The sequence below is a fragment of the Beta vulgaris genome, chromosome 8 (assembly GCF_026745355.1).
Source record: "Beta vulgaris subsp. vulgaris cultivar EL10 chromosome 8, EL10.2, whole genome shotgun sequence".
In the NCBI taxonomy this organism is placed as follows: domain Eukaryota; kingdom Viridiplantae; phylum Streptophyta; class Magnoliopsida; order Caryophyllales; family Amaranthaceae; genus Beta; species Beta vulgaris.
This window is the reverse complement of record NC_079209.1, coordinates 2,166,720-2,194,030: the sequence shown is the minus strand read 5'-3', so window position 1 is coordinate 2,194,030 and position 27,311 is coordinate 2,166,720. Positions and strand designations below refer to the sequence as shown.

At 35.6% G+C, this 27,311-nt stretch overlaps 1 protein-coding gene across 2 annotated transcripts; it reads left to right on the top strand.

Moving 5' to 3' along the window:
* The first annotated feature begins 216 nt into the window (after positions 1-216).
* Positions 217-26,078, top strand: LOC104900589 (probable pre-mRNA-splicing factor ATP-dependent RNA helicase DEAH9). Of its 2 annotated transcripts, XM_010688049.4 has the most exons (22): positions 218-491; positions 596-670; positions 1,676-1,765; positions 1,940-2,019; positions 3,070-3,139; positions 3,243-3,328; positions 4,531-4,600; positions 4,698-4,793; positions 7,225-7,330; positions 11,241-11,287; positions 11,375-11,458; positions 11,540-11,593; positions 12,354-12,454; positions 13,586-13,676; positions 15,911-16,075; positions 17,340-17,429; positions 18,112-18,183; positions 22,214-22,312; positions 22,453-22,539; positions 23,552-23,605; positions 23,719-23,798; positions 25,481-26,078. In XM_010688049.4, the coding sequence occupies exons 1-22, from the start codon at positions 237-239 to the stop codon at positions 25,635-25,637; spliced, it is 2,109 nt and encodes a 702-aa protein (XP_010686351.2). In that variant the 5' UTR covers positions 218-236; the 3' UTR covers positions 25,638-26,078. The 2 variants fall into 2 exon arrangements, with proteins under 2 accessions (XP_048490512.1, XP_010686351.2); XM_048634555.2 differs by lacking the exon at positions 11,540-11,593 and having other exon boundaries at positions 217-491.
* The last annotated feature ends 1,233 nt before the right edge of the window (positions 26,079-27,311 follow it).

Here is a 27,311-nt window from a genome sequence, read left to right as displayed (position 1 = left end):
ACTTCAATCTTAACCACTAGGCCAAACCATCTTTGATAGAACAGACCCGTAGTTAGTTTAATGAATCTGCGTTAATGTTTTAGTGACCTTTATTTTGACTCATACACACCACCTTCCTCCACATACAACCGTGAGCACCATCGACGGATGGAAATGCATGTGTAAATTTTACAAAAAGGTTTTCCAAAATAAGTAGATTATTGGGTAATAACGAAACTGAAACTCTGTAACGCGACATGGCGAAGTTCTGGAAACCTGGAACTGAAAAACCTCGACTTGTAGAAGACGAAGATGGCGGAGTTCTATTCTTCTACTCCACCAATTCTTCTTCCTCATCTTCTGGTTTCGGATACGCCAATAACATCAACAATCAGCGTCAAAGACTACCTGTATATAAGCGCAGAGACGCTATTCTCTTTCTCGTCGAAACTCACGCCACTACCATTGTTGTCGGCGAAACTGGCAGTGGAAAAACTACTCAAATTCCTCAGGTTTTACTTTTTTTTTTGCTTGTTCTTTCGATTAAATGTTGAAGTATTTTGATGATATTGAACTATTTATGTGGTTTAATTTTGGTTTTTGGTTGGAATTGTAGTATTTGAATGAAGCAGGATGGTCTGATGGTGGTCGTGTTATTGCTTGCACTCAACCTCGACGCCTTGCTGTTCAGGTATTGTGTTCTTCTTTTACAGGTTGCATTATTTGAGCTGTTTTGAACTCCTATTATCGATTTCTATGGTAAATTGTCATAGGCTAGGTTTCATTTGCTTTGCGCAATCGGCAATACACATTTTTTTGCTGTTGTAGATGCCAGTTAGCTTAGTTGGTGAAGTCTTGTGGAGGGGATAGGAGGTGGTATGCGAGACCTGGAATTGAATCTTGTCTACATTAGTGCGCTTAGTTGCATGCTATACAAGAAAAATAGAATATGTGATCATTCATATTTTTGTACTGTAGGAATAGAAATTATATAAAGTTGATAGTGATAGTTCACATTAAAAGGACTCTAACAAGTTCTCACATGATTTTTTTTTATAATACTCTATATTGATGAGAATACGGATTGTTGTATTAAAAAGCATAATCGAGTGGGAATTTGGTGAGAATACTCCATATTGGTGACTTGGTGAGTATTTATGGTTAAAGTTTACAAAGTTTGACTCTGAAAAAAGCATATGGAAGTTTATATAGGGCTGTAGGGAGTAAATTTTAGGGTGTAATGTTATTGATGGATGCTTGGCGTTGTCAAGAGTGCACTCCCTATGTCCTAAAAAGCATGTTATTGATGGAAATCCTGCGTGCTCCTTCTATATGTGCTTCGAAGATGTCTCGTTCTTTCATTTTGAACTGCATCTTATTTGGATGGGAAGCTCTAGCACATTTGGAATCTTGATTTGCTATCATGATGTCCTGAAAATTGTGCTGATATACAATACCTTGTCAAATATAGATTTATGTGTTTCGAAGGTGCGTATTGCTCTCATTTTTACAGTGCATAATATTTGGATGGTGAGCTCTAGAATAGGGTTTGAGATGTTGACTAGACTGAAATGTGTTTCCCGACCTGTTTATTTTTTGATCGATATGATGAACTAGTATATATGTGACACTGCTTGACTAGAATGAAATAATAGCAAAATGACATGCTCTTCCATTTTGACAAATGAGATTTCAGTCAGTTGCTTCAAGGATTGCGGAAGAAATGGGTGTTAAACTTGGTGAGGAGGTTGGTTATGTAATCAGATTCGAAGATGTAACAACCTCGGTAAGACCCTTTCACTGATCAATATCTATTCCTTTCTCATTTGCGTGCATACCTTCATCCTGCATTATATGGTATTACTTCGTTTTAGTCAGTACTGAGTTTTTTTGTATGATATATAGCTGGGTGTTTTACTTTTATGTTATTGATATGGATCGTATTGGTTTGCCAGCACAGGGTGTTACTAAGATCAAGTTCCTTACGGATGGAGTGTTGCTGAGGGAAATGATGGATGATCCTCTTCTGTCCAAATACAGGTACCAGTAACCTGTTTTTTGTTTCTTGTGGGATACAATTATTTTATTAAACAATTATGTAGGTAGTATACCAGAAAGGAAAGAAAGGTGGAAAAATTAACGAGACCTTTTACTGGAATTATCTAGTAATTTCGGACGCATTACAGATCGAGTGAATGGTACTGGTGATGGATTGGAAGATAGGGAGATTAGTTGTGGCCTGTTATAATCTGCTGATAAATTTAGAATGTTTCTTACAAAATAATGGTACATTTATTATTTGCAACCTCCATGGAGTCTAGCTTAACCTCTATGGCTCTTTGATCTCTCTTTTTTCTCTTGGGTTTTTGGCTGGTGAAGGGTCTGAAAAGATGGAATGGGTGGGAGAGGAATGGTGTGTTTTAGGCCTTTTGGCTGTTTGTCAGTGATCCAAATTGGTTTGACTTATGTGAACTTTGTAACATTTTAACTAGCTTCGACCCAGCTCTTCCTACCTTGTACTTCTTCTGTCTTTCTTTCACTTGCCACTTCTTATTTTGGCACTACTCAGGAGATGCATGTGACGAGTGTCAGTGATGACAACTTTATTCGTAGATGACAAAAAGAAAGGCAAAATAGGTAGAATGGATGGGTAAATGACATAAGCAAAGGATAAAATAGGTAGAAATAACATGAAGACCATATGCCAAAAAAGGGAATGTAGCCATTAATCTATGAGTTGGGACATTCATTAAAGGAAAATGTAGCAAGTAAAGAAAGAAATAGGGAATATTTTGTAGAATTCTGATAATCCTTTCAAAAGTGGTAGCTTGTAGGCAAATGGACAGTACCCTTTAGTTTCTGTAGAGCTTTAGTTTCTTTGTTCAAGTTTACTTATAGACGTTGTAGCTGTTTCTTTTTTCTTTCTACTAATCAGCTATTCTCTGTAGGAAGTTGATTTTGCTGTCTTCTTTACATTAAAATATTTAGCTTCCTTTTCAGTCATGAATTGCGTTGCATTTTTTTTTCTGGGCTTCCATTGAAGGAATTTCTGACCTCAAGCTTTTCAATTTTGGTTTGTTGGCTTCTCAGTGTCATTATGGTAGATGAAGCACATGAACGGTCTATTTCAACTGATATTGTGCTCGGTCTCTTAAAGAAGGTATCTCTTCTTTACAGTGACAGTGTATGTTGATTTTGCGAAGTGCTGGCATTGTTTTGCTTGTGCTTTACATATTGTCCTTGTGAATTGTGATAAATTTCAGATTCAGAGGCGTAGGCCTGAACTACGTTTAATTATCTCATCTGCAACTATTGAAGCAAAATCCATCGCATCTTTCTTCAGAGTCAGGTTTTCCTCCTTGACCTGATCCTTGCATTTTTCTGCTTTATTTGCCCGTTTTATATTGTCTGTCAAGGACTTTAAGAAGACTTCTTGTATTCATTCCGTCTATCTCAGACACTCATATCTCGTTTGTTCCACATGCAAACTTGTGTTATATTGATGAATAAATGAGAGGCATTTTGTTATGGCAAAATTATGACTGTGGGTCATGGTCGTGTTCAGGGAAAAGAATCATGGTTCTAGCTGTTATTGAGGTTTTAATGTGTTATAGATTATCTTCAAGAAACCAGATCTTTTATGTGGTTAGAACTAGTGAATTTTTGCTTGTGGAAGTAGGGCAAAGCATATATTTATCGTCATATTAAAAGATCATAACTTTTCAATTACATTGGAGAGGTCTGATAAGCCATAACAGCTCTTGGAGCTGCAAACTTTCTGGAAGACAGAAATTAGGCAATTAGCTGTCTGTTTATCATAGGGGTTTTTCTTTGTTCATTATGTAATTAGTAAACTTTCTGGAAGACAGAAATTAGGCAATTAGCTGTCTGGAGCATAAACATGATTAATGAAGTATGATCATCTACTGAATTCTGCTAGTACCAAATGATCAATGGCATTAATAAGTCTATGCATGAAGCTGGCAAGCTGCATCTATAATCACTTTTGGCAGAATCATATTATCATGAATGCTCACTTGCTTGCTTCTCAATTACTTTCACTTCACATCTGCATGGGTGGGCTGGATATGCATATGGTTGGATATCCACTGAGGTTTTCTTGAGTGAAGGCTGGAATTAGATATAGAGAATGTAATTCTGGTTTCTGTGTATTTTTATGTCTTACTTCCTCTGTTTTTTTTAGTTGACCGTTTCCTCTTGGCACACTTGCCAATGACTATTTAATTGTCAATAAGCAAAAATTACAAAAAGTTGATATTTGGAAAATATACATTGAGACGAATCTAACAAGATCCCACATGACCATTATTTTCCTTAAGTACATCACAAAAGATAGGCAAAGTCACATATGTGAATAATGTCAAAAGTCCAAATGGGTCATCTAAAAAAACCAGAAGTATATATTAATCACTGAAACTTGTAATTTGTTGTAAAGATGCATATTTCTTAACCTTTATGTCTATTGTAAATCTATCCGTCTAGTCATATAGATGATTACTCACTTTACCTTAATGTTTGCTGTGAAACTAGTAAGAAGTGTCGAGAAGGAACTGGCGACGGACTTGGCCCTAAGACAGAACCTGCCATTATTTCAGTTGAGGTATCTTATGCTTTATGATCCTGTACATGTCAAGTTTTGCTGCTCTATTGATCTTAACTCTTAAGGGATATTGAAGACATGAATTACAACTATTCAGGGAAGAGGCTTTACTGTGGAAGTCAACTATGTTCAGGAGCCTGTTGCAGACTATCTTCAAGCTGCTGTTTCAACTGTTCAGTTGATTCACAAACAGGTAACTGGAGTCAGCTTTAGAGTATATTAAGAAGCTACCAACCTTCTCTTGTGAAATTGATATTTCTGTAGCTCGATAAACAATGTGCTGCTAGCTGTCAAACAAAGTATCAGTACTTGTCTGGAAACTAGAAACAGTGACTAGTTTGTGAAAGATTTTTCATAGTGTGATTCATCTCGTTATTATAGTTTCTTCAACCTTAGTGTTAAAAAGGCAAGTTGCAAGGTGAAGGCGCGCGCATCTCCTAGACGAGGCACGCCTTTTTTTTTATGTTTATGGTATTATATTTTCAGTAGATAAGCCCATATTAAAGTAATATAAAATACAAAAAATGACAACCTTGAAAAAAAGTAAAAAGAGAAAACTTCACTTGCTTCTATGGTAAAGAACTGCAAGCGGGGTCTAGGGAGTAGGACAACTTCCAATTTACTTTAATATTCAAGTGACCACAATCATTATTAAAGAAAAAGGGAAAAAAAGGATTGAAGAACAGAAGAAAAAAGAAGCTTGCTGGGAAAGAAGATCGAAGAAAAGAATATGGAAAAGAGATCGAACTCTCGAAGACAGAAAGATAAAAAGAGAAGATGAAAGATGGAGAGAAAGGACTCACCTGAATTTTCTCGCTGACGATGTTCACCGGAAATATGGTCTTGGGACTTACGGGGGGTGGCTCTTGCTCTCCTGCGTCCTCGTTTCGGTGACCATCGCTTGCTTTCATTTTATGAATTTGGGCTCTCCCCAAATTAGGCCTCATCTGCTTTAACTCACAAAATTGATAAATTAAAGCCAATGTATCATTCCAAAAGATATTTTTGGGTTTTTCCAACTTTTAACTCAGATCTACCTTATCTCTCTCCTCTCTCCTGCCCCTTTCTACTAAAAACGGCCGCCTTGTGTCTCACCGGAGGCGGCTAAAGGTGTGCGCCTCTCGATGCTTGTTGTAGGTCTCCTCGCTTCACTCTTGGGATGCGTTTTGGCCGTTGCGTGGATCCGTCCACGCCTAAGCTTGCGTTGGGTGCACTTTTTAATACTAATTCTTATTGGGCCTTCCACGTGAAATCCCCAATCTATCGGCAATTTCCAGGAATTGTAAAATGCTATATATATTAGTCAAAAGATGAAGATAAAGAGATTCTATTTCTGCCATAAACACCTTGGATACATTAGAAGCTATATGTTGTTGGTAGCGGATAATGGCATGAAGCTTAAAGTAATGTGAGTCAAACCAGATGAGGCCTAAAATAAGGTGAATTGAATTGGCTTCAATTGTTTCTTTGCTACTGAAATATTGTTTGATTGATAATTGAGTATACTCTGAGTCACTCAAGGTAATTGGCATAAGGATAGAAATTTTAGGTAAAATTGACAAATATACAAGACTAGACCATTAAACAAAAATAGACTAAAGTAAGAAAATGTACAAAAGTAGACTCAACTATGAACCATGTGAACAAAAAACAGATATACTGATGTTAAAGTGGATTTTTAGGCATCTTCTAATGCACTAATATTAATGACATAAAAAGATTTTAATGATGTGGTAGGGAAAGATTCAATGTGGAAATTTGTATCTTCTTTTCATTGACTTGACTTGGTGTTTTAGATGCCTGTATTTCCATTATTCCGACATCACTAAGTCTATTTTTGCCAGCATGATTCATTTTTAAGTATTTATTTTTCTATATTTCTTTGTTGAGTCTGTTTAATGAACTTGCATTGGCCTCTCAAGACGCCTTTTTCACGATGTGCTTTTCCCCAGTCGTGTTGATGAAGCTGGTACCTGATTCAATTCTTTCTTAGGGAAGGAGGGGCCTTTGTTCTGGAATTCAAGAATTCTAGTTTAATGTCTTGTAGTTCAGTTCATTTTTGTTAATTTTTTGTACAAATTAATGCAGAGCATTTTGCCAAAGACTGAAAGGAAGAGAGATTTACATAATTGATTTTAGCTTAATGTAGATGTGGAGACCATTATGATCGATTGTTGAGTATGTTGATGTCCAATGATTGTAAAAAATTTAGTAAACTTAAGTCAATACTTTATAGTTTATATCAAAATTTTATATGCTGACATAGGGAAGCTACAAGCCTACCAGGTTTCTGACAAGACTATGGGATTATGAGGATTTGTCTTAATTGAAGGTTTGCGATTATTTGTTTTCAATGCATTGCATGCATCTTTTGTGTTTCTGCTTATTTTGAATGTATACGAAGATAGTTTAGATGGATGCCGTAGATCTTTTGAGGAAAAAAATAAAATTAAAGCTCATTAGTATAGAGCTTTGTTGGCCTTTATAACATCTCGAGTGAAGAGAAATATGCATTCTTTGATGGGCTTTTGACTTCTTTTATGTTGCCGACACTCCTCAATTAATCTGCTTGACCTTTAGGTGACTTCATTATCTTACTCTATGCTTTTATATTTGATTTGTAGCAACCAATTGGTGATATTCTTGTATTTCTTACGGGTCAAGATGATATAGATGCTGCTGTTCAGCTGCTTAATGAAGAAGCTCAGAGTTCTGACAGAAACACTGGAGGTTAGTCATCAACATCATATATATTAGGTAATTTGCCAATTGCCATGTCTATTTACTACTAGTTTTCTCGGAAAAAAACGTGGTTTCCTCGACATCATGCAAAATGTTCTGCCTATTCTTTGAAGATGCCAGATAGTTGGTTTTATCAAACTCTCTTGATGTATCTTCACATCATATAATCATCTTTGTGATGCTTAAGCCTGAAGGTTGAAAAGTTCAAACCGGGACTTATCAAAGTGTGCGCTCATGGATCAATGCTTAATTATTACCCCCTATGTATTTATATAAGCGACTTTTAAGATGCACATGTATTAAGGAGCTAGTTTTTTTATTGATATTTAAGACTTGAAATTTCTTGGATCACATCGATTTTTTAACTTGGAAAAATAGTAATGAGTAAGTGATTTGTTATTTTTTAAGTGACATATTATGAAATACTCCCTCCTCTCCGGATTAGTTTGAACACTTATCATGTCACATAATTTTAGGAGATAAATTAGTTGAGTGGTATCTAACTATCTATTGTTAATTTTATTTAAAAGGTATATGTGATAGGAGTTGATGGCGATATTTTTTAACGTATAAGAGAAGAACTTGGGTATGTTTTATTGAAAAAGATAGTGTGGTGGGCATAAGGGGGTGGGAGAGAACTTCAGTATAATAGCGGGACCTTTCCCGAAATGGAAGTGTTAAAACTATTATAGGACATATGGAAAGGGAAATTGTTCTAAAAGATGTGGAATGGAGTGAGTAAGACATGTTAGGTAAGTGGTTAATATGGAATGGAGGGAGTGTAGTTGTTGAAGTGATTTAGAAATGGACCAGACCTCATATGTCCACAGATGGATGTTTTGGGCAGAGGGTGGCTGATGTTGGCATTTTGTAAGTGATTAGAAATGAACCATTCAACACCTCATTCAGGCTCAAGAAGATAGAGTTTTCTGTAGCATCTAAGCTTAAGACTCTCAGGCATGCTTTTTAAAAAGCAAATGTTTGTAATTAACAAACCGGTTCCCTGAATGAAGCCAAGGATTCAAATAATGATCTAAAAGGAGTCTCAATAAGGGTCATACTTAAAGCACATCTCTTATGTCTTGGTAGTGAGATTGGAGTCATATATTCTTGCATGGAGTCTAGGGTTCAATTTGGTGCAAGAAGTTTGCTTTTATCGGATTAATTTGATGGGTTTGTGGTCTCTTATAGATCATTTTTCAGACGCCTTCTCTTTTGGATAATAATCTGGGAGGCATAATGGTGATTGTTGGGTACTTGGGGTACTTGTGTGGCTTGCTTGGCTATTTTTTTATTGTTGCGGATGGAGAGGTTTAACAGGATCATTTAGTAGTAACTTCTAATTGGGATTCTCTATGAAATAGAATGGCGTTTCTTGCTTCTTTCTGGTGTTGTTCTGACTTCTGAGGCATAATGGTGATTGTTGGGTACTTGGGTGGCTTGCTTGGCTATTTTTTGATTGTTGTGGATGGAGAGGTTTAACAGGATCAATTAGTAGTAACTTCTAATTGGGATTCTCTATGAAATAGAATGGCGTTTCTTGCTTCTTTCTGGTGTTGTTCTGACTTCTGAGGCAGTTTTCTGTGGCTGTGCGGGTTAGCTTTGAGCGATATCTCATGTGAATGACATGCTTTCTTATTTCATCCAGTAAAGTTTAGAGACTCTGTTATTTTCTTCATCTACCAAAATTGAAAGATTATATATTCAATCTGACATATCCTAGAAGAAGAAGAGGCTTGTAGCTACTGTCAGTGATTTACAATGCTGGAACCTTCTTTTCTGTTTATAATACTCATGTCAGATATTGATACTTTAAAGGGTATATACACTTGAAATCTCCAATTTGGCTAAATAGGGTAGGCTTTAACGCTTGCTTACGTTTATGACAAAGGAAAGTATCCTTGTTCTCATACGTACTGAACCATACACCTACGTAGACTTGTCTTTGTATCTTTATGTTAAAAACATCCCATGTTTGACACATCTGGAGCATCTTTGAAGAATGGAGAGATAATATATTTAGTTTAATTGGATATAATATTCTATAGGATACAAATGATTCAGCATAGTATGGGATGTTTTTGATTATAAAAGCTAATCTATATTAGTGTTTCTGATTAATGTATACCGAATAGGAATTAATTTTTCCAGTCATAAAACCTGTCCTATAATGACCTTACATATTTGTTATTTTCTGTGAAATAATACTCTATCTTACGCTCATCCCTGCACATTGCATCTATTTGCATCTTAGCCTTTAGGAGGTTGAACAATTTTGATTTCTAATTTAACCGAACTAAATCCAATGTCTCACAAGTTATTGTTTACTTGTTCCTCGCTCCATTCCCATTTTAATTGTTAAAATTTCCTTTTTAGGAAGTGTCAAAATAATTGTCAAGTTTCCATTATTAAACAAAAAAAACATTTAAAGTGCCACTAAACTCAATTATTATTGGTCAAAAGTACCCAACTTTTTTTATTTGCTACATTGTTGTTTTCACTAGTTTTTGGGAGATGTCCCTTTCAACCTTTTTTGTTGTACTTTTTGACCGCTTTAGCATTAAATGAGGTGGGAAAAGATGAAAAAGTAGTACTTTTTGGTGGAAAAAAAGAGAAACAAATATAATAGTATTAGCAAACATAATAGTATTACTTTTTGGTGGAAAAAGAGAGAAACAAACATAATAGTATTACTTTTTGGTGGGCCAAGTCTCCTAATAAGGAAAGTTGAAACAATGTAGCAAGTACAAAAAAAGCAACCATTTAAGGAAGATGTAGCAAGTAAAAAGAAGCGGGGGGAGTAATATAGAAAGTGGAAAACATAACAATAAATGAGGGTCCTAATTTTATTATATTCCCAATATGACGACTATAATGGAATGGAGGGTGTACTTATTTTGGAGTAGGATCTATGTCCAATGGTTACTTACAGCCTCTCTGCAATTTTAGCGGCAAGGCGAAAAGTGTCTATTTGCAATTATACGTGTATGGTTCCTGAAATCTGTACCCCCGCCCCGATTCCTTGGCTGGTGTCTCGTAGAGGTGTTTGGTAATACTATGATATGATGGGGAAATTAGGTCAAGATATAGTCTGGTTATGATATATGTATGCTTTATGCTTCTGTTTGTAGCTTGATGTATCATCATGCCTTTTCCCTTAATTCTGATTTCTCTCTCTCTGAATTCTCTTAATTCTGATTTCTGTATGTCTTCTATTCTTTGAAATATCTCTCTGCTCTTCTTATATTCTTTAATTCAACAGTGAGTGTAGCTCCTGTATCACTCTTGCTCGTGATTCTGTATCCAAGGTTTCTTCTCTTTAATTTCTCGTGGTGTTTCTGTATCTAGAAATTGTCGAGCTGTATCGCCAGAGTAATCGGCCGGCGTGGTGTTTTGGTTAATTTTTTCTACCCCTACTTAGTAAGGTGTCAGGGATGGATGAAAAAGGAAAGTGTTCAAACTATTTGGGACACAGGTAGTAATTCCTACTCAATGTTTTGTAGAAGCCTCCTAAATTTTAGGTGTTTACTATTAGATCTTGTGCTTTTTTTTTCTCCTGAAAATTTATATCTGAAAGTTTGTGTCCCATTTCACTGTCCAATATCCTTTTCCAGATGGCTTTCTTCCCAGCTAACACCGTAACATGAACCTGTTACTTCCTATCTTCATTCTAAAAAAATAAATTATGTCGACTAGATGAAAAAGATGCCTTGTTACTTCATCATCTGTAGAAAAAAATGTTAGAATTTTCTTGATTTTTTTGGGTATATGCTGGAAGCCTGGAAGTGCAATGTATTATGTGACTGGGGTTACTTTTTGGTGTTTGTTTCTGCTTCCGAGTAATGTACTTTTTATCTGCTAACGGAATCACTTATTGAATAATTTCATGCTTCTCCAGAATTGCTTGTTCTGCCTTTGTACTCTGGACTTTCACGTGCAGAGCAGGTAAGATCTCTTGTTTGTGGTATGTTAATTCTGTCTCAATGTTTTGTTTATTATAACATGCATTTCATACTATGAGTTACCTTGTAGGACTTAATCTTTTCCCCTACTCCTAGAGGGAAAAGGAAGGTAATCATATCAACAAATATTGCTGAGACATCATTGACCTTGGAGGTAACAATGTGCATGAATGTAATACAATAGAAAGTAGTTTCTGCTTTTCTATTTCTAACCTTTTATAGTTGTGTCTTGCAGGGGGTAGTCTATGTTGTAGATAGTGGTTTCTCGAAACAGAGATTTTATGATCCGGTATGTATCGACAATATTTTCTCCTTGAATTGTACTATAATTACTTTGTTTGGGAAGAATGAGACTAGAAGGCTTGCTTACTTTTTTTTTTTTCTTTGGGAAAAGAATTGAATATGGGATGAATTAAAGGGAAAAAGAAATGACTGTTTTTGATGAAGTATCGAGGGGACTAACGAGGAAAAGAGGGGATCAAAATTTAGTTAATGGGTCCCACTAGACCTGGGCATGGGTCGGGCTTGTTCACGGGCTCAGCCTGTGGGCTTGAGGCAATGGAGGGTCATGTCGGGCCGGCCTGAAATTTCCAATTTTTTGCCCACGGCCCGTGTTTTATGTTATTTTTTTGGATTCTTGGCAGTTTTAGACTTTAAAATAAAGAGAAGGGGCATTCGGTCCGCCGGCCATGTAGGCGGGCTCATGCCGGGCCGGGCCTCAAAAAAATTTCTTGACCGTGGTAGGCCTGCGGTGGACAATGGGCCCGGCCTTGAGCATTGGGCCGGGCCGGGTCTCGAGCTGGCTCCGGCTGGGCCGAGCCGGGACAGCCCGCGTGCTTGCCCGCCTCTAGGTCCCACCAAAAGGGTTTTTTGGATGGAATAGATAAGTGGTAGTGATTTACAATGTTTTGGTAAAAAAACGGTAGTAATCTAATAGAAAGTAGACATTTGAACAAAGTGTATGTAAAAGGTAGGCATGGGCAGTTTTTCCTTATAATTATTATGATTATTTTATTTTATCTAAGGTGGTTGTCATCTGTGTCGTATAGATATCAGACATTGAGAATTTGGTGGTGGCACCCATATCAAAGGCTTCTGCAAGACAAAGGGCAGGTAGGGCTGGAAGAGTGAGACCTGGGAAGTGTTACAGGTACTATCTTTCATTCTTGACACTTTCTCAATGGCATGTGAGTGGTATTAGTGTGGCCGTATTTTCTTACTGAACTTGTTAACCTGTATTTCTTCTGCATAAAAATGATTTAGTATTCTTGTTTTTTGTTGTAAGTTTATTATTTCACTTTAGAGTAATTCAGTTCCCCTGCTTCGAGGGATGGCCAAGGACTTTACATCCTGAGTTCTATGGTAGACTCTCTTTTCTTCTCCCCTGCTCTCTCTTAGGGACATAATTCTGATTGCTATAAATAATTTGACCTTGTTATTGAAAGATATTTTATATATATTATGGTTTCCACGTGGTAGTAGTTCTATGTTAAAAAAAAAATCTAAAATTATTTTATGACTACAGCCATCACCTTCAATAGAAGTCAGTAACTATTCATTAAAAAAATGGGAATTTTGTAATGGAAGACTGGAGGTAAAATGTTGGACAGATCAATGGAGCCTGGAATGATAAATTGACAAAAAAATCTGCTTTGTCAACCAACTCCCCTAGTGATTTGTGAATGTCGAATCCTTTGTATTAACCAGCCCATTCTCCAAGCTAATTCCGCCTTGACAATTGATGTGGATGGCAATATGTTGTTTAAGCATGGAAATTTTCTAACGAGGATTAGAGAAATGACAAATCTGAAGAACACCCTACCTTCACCCAAAGAAAATTATAGAATAAAGAGAAAATTGAAGTGTCCCTACCTCTGAAGGCTAAATCCTCTGCATCCACCAGCCCATTGATTAAGCCACATTTACATCTAATTTCACATATCTAAAACTATTTTCATCTTTGGAAGACATTTCTCTGATGGAAGGAATTAAGAACTTGATGGAACTTCTTTCTCAGACATAAGATAGATACTCTATTAGGAATCTAGTGAACTTGGGATGAAATTTATTTTTATGACAAAGAAAGGGAGACTAGTGTTGTATCACTGGATAGTCATTGACACATTCTTTAATTGTTCTATAGTTTTAACAATTACTAAGTACTGACAAGGTTTTCAATACTCTGGCTTTATAGATTACCTAAGCACAGAGTTCTTGTGGTACTTGTCAGAATATTAACCTCTAATGGTGTTCTCTCTTTTCCCCTTCTTCATCTATTCAGGCTATACACGGAGGAGTACTATGTTAATGAAATGCCAGCCGAGGGGATTCCTGAGATACAGAGGTCAAACCTTGTCTCTTGCGTTATACAAGTAAGGGTTTTGTCATTAAGATTCTGGAATATCCATAGGTTCTTTTTTGTCCATCCAGTTGTGCTATACAATGGAAGCCTCGTTTGATGTGTAATATCTAAGAATGGAGTTTGACCATATCTTTGTCTAATTAAATACTAGTAAAAAAAAAAATACTTATTGCAAGTACTTGTGAAGACAAACATAACTGTAGTTTTTTTAAGTATTGGAATTATTATAACCCGTGAGAAAATAATGGTCCAAATCATTTAACTTTGACCACAAGGGATTTTTCTATGGAATGCAGAGCATATCTTATATTTTGCTTTTTCCCATGTTTTTATGATTAACACTGTTTAAAATTTTCAATATTTAACATGTATCATGGGGTACCTATCTCCTTCCTTAATATTACCTCTCTCCTCATAAGTTAATTACTTACAAGCCGTTTGATAGGCAACACTAAATAATGGCAAAGGACTAAAGTTAATGAATTTTAGTGTAGCTTTGTTAGAAAATATCATGCCATTATTCATGGTAATGAAATTTCATCTCAAAACATGTGATTTTCCTTCATAAATTTGCATTACAACTCAAGACCACCTTCCTAAGTGTTACTCCCTCCGTTTCCTAAATATCTTCCCTCTTTCCATTTAAGTGCGTTTCCAAAAGATCTTCCCTCTTTTACTTTATTCCTTATTTGGAATTTTTTTTCTCTTTTTACCCTCTCATGTCCCTATCGTATGGTCCACCATTACATTATTAATTCAATTTTTACTCCCTTTCTCTCTCCTACTTTAACACCTTTTTATTTGTTTATTTATCTTAACTCCTTTCTCTCTCCTACTTTACCCGCTGAACACCCCACACAAATGGATCCTCCTTGGTACGTTAGGAACAGGTGCAAGGAAAATCTTTAGGAAACGGAGGTAGTAAGATGGTAATAACATTTTATGAACAAAGTAAATGTTCAATATAAAGTAGCATTACCATGAATATTGATATGCGAATTCTCTTTAAAAATTTACCCTAATATGCATTACCATCGTTTATGAGTTATGACCACTATCCCAACCGGCCATTAAGGGAATATAGGTGGGAAGAAAGTAAAATGTCAAAAAATTAAAGTAAGAAAGAAATCCATAGCTACCTCTCCGGAGTAATTTGTTGAAGAAGCTATAGATGCATCAGATCAGAAATCAACGACTTTGCATTTCGAGGTCATATGATGCTCTCTACCAATGAATTTCAATTCTCTCTATTATATATGAGAACAGGAGTAGGACACGAAAAGATAGAAAAATGAATAAAAAAGGGATGTAACTACCTAATTAATTAAACAAGATAAAAAAAAGGCACAACAAAAAGAAAACCGTAAAATACAACACAATCAATTACTTCCCTCTCAACTAAATTTTTGAAAAAAATAAATTAAAATTCCCTGATTTAGTGGGATAAATTGATTAAAAATTATAAAATCCCTGATTTGTTAGATGTAATTAGCTATTAATATAATTTTCTACATGTTTTCGCATGCATCGCGTGCATATAAGGCTAGTGGACATGAAAGTATGAGGGAAAGGAGAGCAGTATTGTATCCCCCCTCCTTCCCCAGCCCCCTTCTTTTGACTAATGTATCATTACAATTTGCAAGGTTATGGATGTAGTGATAGTAAAAGTAACATTTTATTATAAATAATTTCGTTTCCTGTTTCTAGAGCTAGCTTGGAGCAGCATAGGATTTTTTTTACTTATAATAGTTTCAAATTTGAAGGCTACATTCCTTTCGTGCTCAGCATGCAATGTATCTAATATCTATGACACATCTTGTTACTGCTGAATCGGATCTCATTAGCCAAAACCTTGAACTACAGAAAAATAACTGGAGCAGCACATATTCTAACCACTATTTAGAGATTATACGTTATTTGGTATTTATTATATTCCAATCAGCTTGCCAATTACCTTGTTACCTTCATCTCGTTGTTCTTTTGGTGTTAAATTACTTGTCTCTGTTTTCCTTATTTGATGCAATCTTTATATGGAATGTTAAAATTTCTCTTCGTTTGAAGTGTTGTATCTGTAGGTATTTTGAGAAATTCATGTAAATATTGTTTAAGTAGATGTGTTTTCTTCATGCTTGGTCAAAAATTTCTTGGTCTTCGTTTTGGTGCTGGGTATTTATTTTTATCCTACTATTACCTCATTTTCAATATCTTATCTCTTTGGCACTGATGTTTTCACAATATAATCAGTTAAAGGCTCTAGGAATTGATAAGATTCTGGGATTTGATTGGCCTGCATCACCGTCACCAGAAGCTATGATTAGAGCTCTTGAAGTATTGTACTCTTTAGGTGTTCTTGATGATGATGCCAAGCTCACTTCACCTACTGGCTTCCAACTTGCTGAGATTCCACTGGTACGTTTATGCCATGACTTTATATTAATTAGGAGTTCATTAGGAGAAGCCCAAAAGTCAGTGTGTGTTTTATGTTTTTCGCAGTGACTATCAAACTTGATAAGACACTATGATTTACTTTTAAGTTTATTAAATTGGACCAATGTGGGGATCTTCTGAAAAATGCACTAGTTGAAATAAAGACTTGTAAGTGAATTATGCATCTACTAGTTATGTCTCATAGTCAGTATAGAATAGAGGTAGAATCTTTGTTGTTTTATAGTATTCTTCTGTTTCTCAATACTTGCAAATTTGCGATTGTTTGATTTTCACTCATGCCAATGCACATCTTTGAAATGTCTTGATTTCTCCATTAGTAAAAATTATGAAAGAACTGGTATTTGGAATATATGTATAGAGAATTAGGGACTGGTCACGAATCAAACAACATTCAAACTTAATGGAATATGTTTTTATAATAAAAAAAGTTAATGTCAAATCAAAGGTACCAGATGAATTTGGAAAAGTCAAATGGTTGCAAGTTTTAAGAAATGGAAGAAGTATGTTCTATACAAGGTAGAATGATTTCCCTTTATATTCCTAAAAAAATCAATTTTACATCGGTTTTTAACTTATTTACCGGCTGATTGTCCATGTAACCTATTTGACATCACTCGGAGGTATGGGAAGACGTGACACTTCTGGACGACGACCTAACAACCCTTGCATATTTTCCACTACATCCGGGCGTGAAAGGAAGTGTAGCGCGCCGCTGAGAAGGCCCCCCCCCATAATTCTTATGTCCATTGGTGTCATAATATGTCACTAGTTATCGTGCAAGCCGCCATAGACCTAATGCAATCCTCCTCCTTTACCCGTGCTTGGGACCGCCAATGAATGCCACAAGTGACACTCACAAGCGGAATTGAAATGGGTTAAATGTCCCAATTCAGAAAAAAAAAACCTTAATAGGCGAAACATCCCAATTTTTAAAAATCGGATGGAGTATATGGTAATGTAAGGACTCAGGTTATTGTTTAGTTAAAAGATGATACAAGCGAGTTGACATCATTTTCCTATTAGGTACTTGTAACGGATGATCTCTTTGTGGGACCCATTTTCCTGATGGTTCTACACTTCTACTTCTACTGATTTAATCATTTAGAGCTAGAGATTGTTATTTTCAGGTGAAACATCATGTGCTTGGGAAAGGCGATGAATATCTTACGTTCTTTTCACTGAACTTCTCATCCATGCTGTGCTTTTGTTTTCCCTGAATATACAGGATCCTATGCTCTCAAAAGCTATACTTGCATCTAGTGAATTAGGGTGTTCAGAGGAGATGCTTACTATAGGGGCGGTTCTTTCTGTACAGGTATAATTCTCCCCTTCCTAAGGTTAACACATTCTTAAAGTGCCTGTTGTTAATCTAGTCGTTATTTTACATGAAGTAGGTTTATTCTTAATTTCTATTGTTTCTTCTCTTTGGGTTGGTGCACATGAGATTTCAGTGCCCACTTAGTCAATTGTGGGGGGAGTGGAGCATATAAGGTTGTTCATTTAGGCACAGTGGTCAATTGCCGGTTTTCAGTGATTATGTCAGTTACTCGGAAAGGTTTATGCCTTTTCAGAATAATGGGGATAGGGCAATCTGTTGGAGGATTGGGGGTTGCCGTATTGAGCCAAATTTCAAAAGGCTCTTGTAAGTTGCAACTCGAAACACTTGGATTTGGAAGGTCTAATGTACACTTGTACTCAACCATACTCTTACACTTTGTTACAGAATAATGTCTTCACTTTTGCACCTACACCTTTGCAAGAACGTTTTGAAACACGTATTAACTGGGTTTGTCTTTACAAGCAAAGTTAAGAACATGCTTGTTTTTGAGTATATGCCTATAAACGGAATCGCTTAAAAAGATCACATCATCCCTTCTTTCTTATGACTTGGACAACATTAAGTAGGAATTCAGATATTTTGTTGTTTGCTTCATACGTTCAGACAATTCATAAAGTATAGTGTTGAGTAACCTTTTGAATTTTATGATCATGTGCAGTCAATCTGGATCTCTGTCAAAGGAGCAAAAAAGCAGCTGGATGAAGCCAAGCTCCGTTTTGCTGCTGCTGAGGTATGCTATTATGAAATCTCTTACTCCCTCTGTTTTTCTGTTTTCTTATTGAACCTTGTTGTACCATGTTAACGAGGCAAAGCAGATGCTGAACCTACTAAAATTCACTTTCATGCTGTTTGAGATATTGTTGGTCTATTACTAGCATTGTAATTGGAGGACACCATCTGCGAGAGCAAAGATGACACGAATTGTTTGGTATTATGATTTGGATCATTATGGATAGCTTAGACCTTAGTAAATGGACTTGTATGGTTGTACCTTCTTTTACCCCGTGCCATCTAACAAAAGAGGGAGAAAAGTTGTAGTATTTCTATAGATGTAGACAACCTTTTCTCTCCTTTTGAACTGATTGTATAGAAGGGAAATTGGAAACGAGGTCTACATTTGTGTAATCCTATCCAGAAATAGTTCAAGGGTTGTGTACTGTGTTTTTCCTTATCACTGATTCAAGCTTCTTCTTCTAACTTAAGATTTTCGGACTTAATAGCCCAAATAAAAATTTGTTTAGTTCTTCATAACAAGTTACAAAATCCCAAATCAGCCTCATTTTCTTTTTCGAAAAATCAGCTTACCTGATGGACTTTGACCTCCAATTTGAGGGAGTTATTCTACTTCTTTCTGTAAACAATCATTGCTAGCACCTTCTTATGCGTTGGTGTTAGGCTCCACGACTCCTTGTGCTTGAATAGCGAATATCCTTTGTTGCATTTGGCCTTCCCTCCATTCTAGCCGCCTCGGCACCCTCAGCCTTGATTCCCCCTAAAACTTTTGCGACCTTCTTCGTGGCCTTGATTTGCATTTCCAGACCTCCGAATTCCTTCACGATCGCTCTTTGCATTTCCTACTCACTACGTGGCCTTCCTTAAACCCTCTTACATCCTTTTTGCAGCAGTCCGTTAGCATTTTTTTTTTTTTGGCTCAGGAAGCAACATATCTCCTTGCACATTTTGCTTCCCCCATGGGACATTCAACATTTCCCGCACTTCATGTCTCGGTCTTGTTATGGATGGAAAGAAGTTGTACACGTTGTTCAAGGCACAAAGATCTTAGTGTATCCCTCCAGCCTGGCTTCTTACTCCCACCTTCTCCATCCTTGCCACCACTTCTTGTTGTCTTAGATAAATGATTTCTTTTTCCAAAGCTCAATCATATCTCTCTTGAAAAGTAAAGTAGTGTCCTACTCGCCTTTGATACATGTAATGTAACCCCTCAAAACATCTCGTCATCTTTAGCTTATCCGTTCTCGCAAAGTCCGGTGCAAAAGCGGGGCAACTCGATAACTTTCGCAGCATAGTCAATGATAGACATCACCCCTTAGCGTAAGAATAAGAACTCATTCTCCATCTTTCTTTGCAACGAGGGCACATAATACCTTTCTCTCAACCTTTCTATAAACTTATCCCAAGTGAAGTCTGGTTCCAGAGCCATATTCTCAACAGCTTTCTACCACATATCCACTTGACCCTTTAAGTAGAATGAGGCCAACCTATCCCTTAATAGTTCACACAATCCAACAATTTCTCCTTGTTAGATATCCAGTTCTCAAACTTTACGGGGTCCATCGATCCAACATAGATTGCCGGTTTACCCACTGCCAAATGCTTATAGAACTTGCTTTCTTCATCATTTTTCCCTTTGTGCTGAGCTTCTAAGATAAATAACAACCTAGAGTTCATGTCCTTTAGTAGTTTTGTCCTGTACTCTCTTATATTAGGTTGGGGTCTTCGATCTTTCATATTGATATTCTTCCATTTTTGAGGTCTTCATGAGATCAGCTGCTGATGATTGTTTATTTTTTCAGATTTGCAGTATAATTATCAATTGTTGTTTTTTTTGGATGTTTGTGTGATCTTAGTTGTCATTTTCTTCCTTTTTTTTTTGCTTATTTTCTAATGACTGTCATCTGATGTGATAGGTGGTGATGTAAATTACCAAAATTCTTGTGATTATCTGCATTTATTGTTTTCATTTTTAATTATTTAAATCTCCAAGATGAAGATCATTCTATGAATATTCTTCAATTTTGAATCTTTCAACTGGTTAAGGTCTAGCTGTATGTGCATATGTGATCACCTTCTATTAACAATTATATATACGTTAATTTACTCTCTAGGTTACATCGGTAGCTGGACCTTCCGGTCCTCGCCTCATAAGACCTCCTTGAGCTAAATTGCTTTTGATAGGCATTTGTTTTCTTCTCCACTCTTCTCCTCGTGAGTCTGCAATCTAGCCCTCATCTCACCCCAATGATTATCGCCAGTCAGAAGTAATTGACGTCTTTTAGCCTTTTCATTAATAGTTATCTCAATCTCAGCTATAACGTTGTCCACCTTGAGTTCCCACTTTATTTCCCTTTTGTCTATCTCCTCAAGTCTCCTTGTACCTTGGACAAATACATTAACAAGATACAATATGAGATGCTCCCAATACACATTCTTAAAAGCAATCCATGGTTCACTTTGGGGAAATGTCTTCACTATGGTCTAAGCCTTGATCTCGGGGTATAAGTAATGATTCTCCCCACGAGTCGTTCTCTCGTTATAGCTTTCTATAGACCAGCCCTTTCCTGGCATGCTCCCTAGTCTGTTTATATGCCAATTGCATGTAAGTGTTATCTCCAACCTCCTCTAATTTCTTCATGCACACGACTCCTCCTTCTCGACTGTTCTCAAAGTTCATAGTGGGAGAGTATAATTACAACTTTACAAGCATAAGTTTTTTCCCACTAAGTAAACCGTTGAATTTGATGTTGTTTATCAAAAAGGAATGCAAGTTCTCCCTAGCTCGGCTGTGTAAATTCAGTAGTGTTAGAGACAGAAGTATGAAAAAAGATAAAAGAATTGGGAGAAAAGTACATGCTTGGTGTATGATCTTCTGTTAAAAAAAGTTGTTTATTTTAGAGGAGTTCTTTTTAGATGCTTAATATAAGCACGAGGTAATTGAGGTGACTCAAAAATATGTATTTGTATTTCAAGAAGTTAAATGTTAAATGTGTTCCTTTTTTCTTGTCAAAATTCTACTTTTAATAAATTATTTGTTGTTCATTTGTTTATTTATTTATTTATTATTATTATTGATATTAGTTTATTCGAGTAGAGTATATTAAGGAGAAATAATTGGTAAAGCGATAGATTTAAAGAGGATTATTGATTATAATTTATATGTATAAGGAGACATGAAAAAGATTTGAATTTGGTGAAAAGAAGCTCATAATATATGGCTAAAGGAGCTTTTTACAATATTAATACATGGTGAGACTTATTTAAAATGTCCTTTTGATGATGTTTTAAAAATACCCATATGTTAATTGTTATCACTATGATAAAATGAATTATTCTAATATATATAATATATATAGCCATATGGCAATTCAAACAAACTGTAGATAATTTTCTTTCAAAAACTCCACCCTATATTCTTAAAGTAATTGTTGCTGAAGTATACTAGCTGTGTTGCTTAATACGTATAACATATTCATTTTTGGGATGTTTCCAAATACTTCCAACATTTCTTTTATGGGTAAGTTTTACACATCAAAGTCTTACTTTATTATTAATCACATGGGCCATGTTTCACATTATATCCTTCTCCTCTGTACATGTGTCATTTCCAATGTTGGAAAAATGTAGGTGACCTTTGGATGCCAAAAAACAAAATTACTTCACAAGTGTATTTGGTATCTATTTTGTCCGACAAAATGTATGACCCTCCAAACTGGTTTAACAATGAGGATATGTAAATGACTTTAACATGGCCTTCTGGCCGTGATTGACCAATCTACGACCTTTAAATCAACTGTTGGAGTGGTAAAGGACATGATCCATCAGTTGGGATTAAAATTTTATAATAGCAGAACAATGAAGAGTGGAGAAAAGATTGTGCAGGGATCATAGGTAATTGGATAGAAGCATTACTGCATTAGCATATAGCAAGGCATGAGGAGGAAATATCTTATTCAACACATCTTAAAATTGAGTTGTAGAAAATTTGAGCTGCCATGTTGATTGTTGAGTTTGGTGCTTTGCAGGGTGACCATGTAACTTTTCTAAATGTATACAAAGGATTTCTGCAGTCTGGTAAATCATCAAAATGGTGTCATAAGAACTTTATAAACTATCATGCTATGGTAAGTACAACTTTTTCCTCTTTGTTACCTCTTCTTACGATTACTCTCTTTAAATATAAGTTCAAGTTTTTATCTTTAGAATTCTTCAACTTTTAAGTTAGTTTAACTGTCTTCTTTCTGTGGAATTGTACCCTTGGCAGAAAAAAGTTCTTGAGACTAGGGAACAACTCAAAAGAACAGCAAAACGGCTAGGCATAGTCTTAAAATCTTGTGACAGAGACATACAGGTATTCACGAAATCTTCTTTTATACAGCAAGACTCAACTTCTAGCTTTTGGTCACCTGAATGTTTCAAATTCAGTTATCCAATTGGATTTTCCTGTGAAAGTAGTTACTACTAGTTAGTGCTTCACTGCAGACTTGGAAGTTCACATCTAGTGAAGCACCAAAATTCATTGTGAGGTATATGTACACTGTGAACCAAGTAAAAAGGTTCTCCAGCCAAACCCCTGTCAACTGGTTTCACATCTACTTCTATTTTCTCTTTTTTGCAAATATCAAACGAGGTCTAAGCCTTATTTGAAGTTTTATCAAGTAAAACAGTTTCTTCCCTTGCTTCCCTCATTTGGTTTCTGCATCTACCTCCTTTATCTTTCATGTGGCTGGCTGGCAGCCAAGGTTAACAATGAGGTCATATTTACTATTTAGTGCTATCTAATAGTACATCAAGTTGAACAGATTCAGCCTGCGCTATCTAATGATTGGTTTTACGTTGATCTTTATTTCTTTCTTTTTAACTATTAAGCTGGGTCTAGTATTCTGATGAAGTTTGGGTCCAGCAAATAGAATCTTAGTTGCTATTCTGCTTTAGTAAGGGTAAACTATTTTATGATGAATTTAATTTGATTGATTGTACTAATGAGTTCCATTTGATTTTTTGCATCCTTCTGTTTCCCACATGTATAACCTATTTTAGCTAGCTAATGGGGAACTTTTGACTACATGGTTTCGCTCAGAGCTAGAGATTTTAGCTAGCTCCTTATTACATGATCATACAGCCTTTATAACATCTTCAAACCTGGAACCACCAAGGGGCTGTTCTCTTTAACTTGTTTTCAGAAATAATAAACCGTTCAGAAAAGTAAAGTTTAGATAAGTTCAGTAAAAATGAGTTAAAAATAACAGACACTAAGTTGAAAAAAAGAGCATTCTCATCATTTCCAAGCTACTAGCAACTATTAGTGATTTTGCACTATATGCAACAGAAACCTAAATCATGACTGCATACACAACTTGCAGGATGTAAGGAAGGCAATAACTGCTGGATTTTTTGCCAATGCTTGTCAGTTGGAAGTAAGTGAAACATGATCCTGTTGAAGACTTTTGGACAAATTCTAACTAGGAAACACTGAAAATGGTATTAAGATTAAGTTTCTCACAATATCATTGTCGGATATTTATTGTAGCCATACAGCCATGAAGGGAAATACAAGACCATCAGGACTTCTCAGGATGTTTATATCCACCCTTCATCTGTTTTGTTCAGGTTTGTGAAAAAAATCGTATTGCAAAGATTTTGATATCATTGTTGCTTTTTGGTTGTTAGTGTTTCAGTAATATTGTTTTTGTCAAGAGTGCGATGAGCCAATGATGCAAGTGCATTGGTTTAAGACGGTTATAATAGTAGTATCTGTTTTATTACCTTAGCATGTCATGAAAAATATTTAATACTAAATTCTCCATCAGATAGATGTTCTTATTACTGTATTGAATTAATCCAACAGAAGGTCGTCTTTCTTTTCCAATATGAAGCTATATATATCCTCAAATATACAAATAACTAAATTTTGAGGTGGTATATGATTCTTGTAAGGGCAAAACATGTAGAGGGAAACATGCTCTAGTCTCATGACCATCAGGGGCGGATCCAACGTGGGTTCAGTGGGTTCAACTGAACCCACGTGGATCCGGGGTTAAAACCACGAAAATTGGGCAAACCAAATGATATATATATTAAATTCAGTGGATTATATTATTGAAAGGTATGGTAGCTCAGCGGTAAAGCTTATGTATTATTGTATTGTTTGCGATTCCGCTCAATAGTCACATGTTCGAATCCCGGGTAATGTAGTTTATCTTATCTTTTTTTTTCTTTTTTCCTTTTTTGATCCTCCCTTAGTCCCTTTAGGCTTATACATTATATCTTTGGTCTTATTTTTTTTATCCTCCCTTTTGGCTTAGTGTATTATATCTTGGTCTTTCTTTTCCATTTTTTTATCCTCCCTTTATTTTTTAAGCTCTCTTTTTTATCTGTAAATCTCTCCCTTCCACCAAGTACAAAAATTGTACCAGCGAATAAATTTAATTAATTTACATTATCTTTTTGTCTACGTCATGTTTGTGCTAGATAGTTTTTAAAGTTTCATATTTTGTTATACATATAAGTGTATAACACTTAATTAATAAGTTAATTTAATGAAAAAAGTCTTAATAGTTAATACACAATTCGTAGTTTGTATAAATCTATAGCTTGTTAAAAAAAATAAGCCTTTCATTACTACAAGAAATTATTTATCATACTTTTTCTGTAATGATGTAATTAAGAATAATAGCCTCGCTAAGTACAATTGTTGAAAGTTTATTTTTTTTCTTTTCTTTGGAAAATTGCAATTTCAAATAGAAAAGTTTAATTTGGAATTTATATTAAAATTATTTTGAACCCACGTGGCCCAATTTCTGGATCCGCCACTGATGACCATTCTTATTATCTATGTCATAGATTGGGAGAGTTTAACTTGGGACTGAGAGAGTAATAAGCAATAATAGAAAAAGAAGGCAGAGGGGAATGTTAACATTTGCTTGCACAGTTGCATGATAGGTATTTGGTAGCCAAAGTTCACCCCCATTCCAACAGTGCTGTCCTCGTAGAGTGCTTGACAAATCATGACATTAGTAGTTTCATATGAATTCGTGGAAATCCCAGTTGCTGTAGGTGGCTGATTTTGAGACCAAGTTCATATCTTTCTTGCAACTGTTGGCGACATTAATGATTTATCCTCCGCCCAACCAATTATTATTTTCTGACATATTTGATTGAGATGAGGGGTGATAATCGTCAGTTACATAGTTTCTGATAGTGGTAGAGTTTTTTTGTGATTAATTAATGTATGCTGTTACTTCTTTTGTGTGTTTTCTAAATGCTTAAACTTTAATGCTGTCTGCTTGCAGAGTAAACCCAAAGTGGGTTGTATACCATTCTCTTGTCTCAACTGATCGCCGATACATGCGTAATGTCGTGACAATAGATCCTTCATGGTTAGTCGAGGCTGCTCCACATTATTATCAGTACCAAGGGCCTGGTCCAATTGGTACTTTGACTAGGTAGTGCATATTAGAGATATTATACTTGGTGATCCCCATGATTAGCATTGGGATGGTATATTTTCCGCAAGTGTAAGTGCAGGTATATTGCATTTAGATGAGAAACTCTTTGTAGATTTTCTCCAACCTGGATACAGACGGTGAGAATTGCGGTCGAGGGACAGAAAATTTGTAGGGGGTTGAAGAGGAGATCTGCTGATGAATGTTTCTAATCTTGTATCAGAAGAAAGTAGCACTGTAAAGTCTGTAAACCCCCTTTGCTGGGAGAGAAAGAAAAAGGAAATTCTTACAGAATGAGAGGAGACAATTGTTTTGAATGGCTTTTTCTTTGTGGTTTTTTTTTGTGCGTGATCTGAATACATTTTCCAAACAGATGTTAGAATGGAAATTAATTATCAAATTACGTTTTGTCTGAGGTCATTAAGAATGGTTTTCTTCACCTGAATTAAGTAGTTCTGATCACCTCTAATTTCACCTAATATTTGTAATTGATTGGACTTAGCAGCCCCAAAAATTGTAACTTTTTATGTGAAAAATAACGCACCTTAGAATGGCATTATCTTATTTTAGTTTTGGCGTCTATGTAAGTCTGTACTATGAACAAGCGAAGGATATTCTACTACAGCTAATCTATATGCAGTGATTTAAAACAAATTATTTACCACAATTGCGTTTGGTTGGTGTAGTTTAATTGCTCTTGTCTAGTAGATGGGTCAATTAGGCACCAAGCATAATAGTTATGATGGGACTTGCACTTGACCTAACTCTTTTACACGCACGAGTGAAGTAATCATACAGTCATAATTAACTATTCGCTCCAAAGTTAAACTAGTATAATTCGGATTAGTTCTACTAAATTACACATGACTATTTTGCTTTAAAACAAGGATGTTGGTATTGTGTGAAATTTTAAAAAATTAGGACAAACTAAAAAATTTGATTTGTTGAAAGGACAATTCCTTGAATTCACTTGTTCGTTTTGGATATGGAACACTTGCGCTTTTCGAAAAGAATTGAAGGAAACTTATTCATGGTCATTTTATAAACTCTTGTTTTAACTTCTTTTTTTTGGTGTAAAGAGAGGCACAAGGGCGAATGATATAGACAAGGTTTATTCTCAGGTTACCTCTCTAGACTTTAACCAACTAAGCTAGTTGACTTTCACTCGTTTCACTTTTCTATTATGCGATTTCCATTTCCTTGCAACATAGTTGGACACTAAGGTACAACTTGACTAACCTAAGAAAAAATGAAAATAAGGTACTCCCGCAGTCTTGATATTTATTGATATCGTTTGATCGTTATAAAGCTAAAATTTTAGTACCTTTACTTAACTTCTTTATTTGTTGTTAATAATCAGTACCCCTTTTTTTTTTTTATTGTAACTAGTGCAAATGTGCAATATGGTGTCTCAACATTTAAACTAATATTGTAGTATGTGGAAGTGATGAATCTTTATTATTATTGAGGTTATCAAAAGAGAGAAATAATAATATTTTTAGTATGTCTTATAAGAGACCACCTACTTTTAATTTAAAATTAGGCAATGATCCAAGCCCAACATTAAGAACAGAACGAATCTGTCTAATCTATTTAATGATCTATTTAATCCATTAAGTACTCACACTTCTTTAGAACTAACTTGGTGGGAGATGTCTCAGCCCTCAGGATAATATTA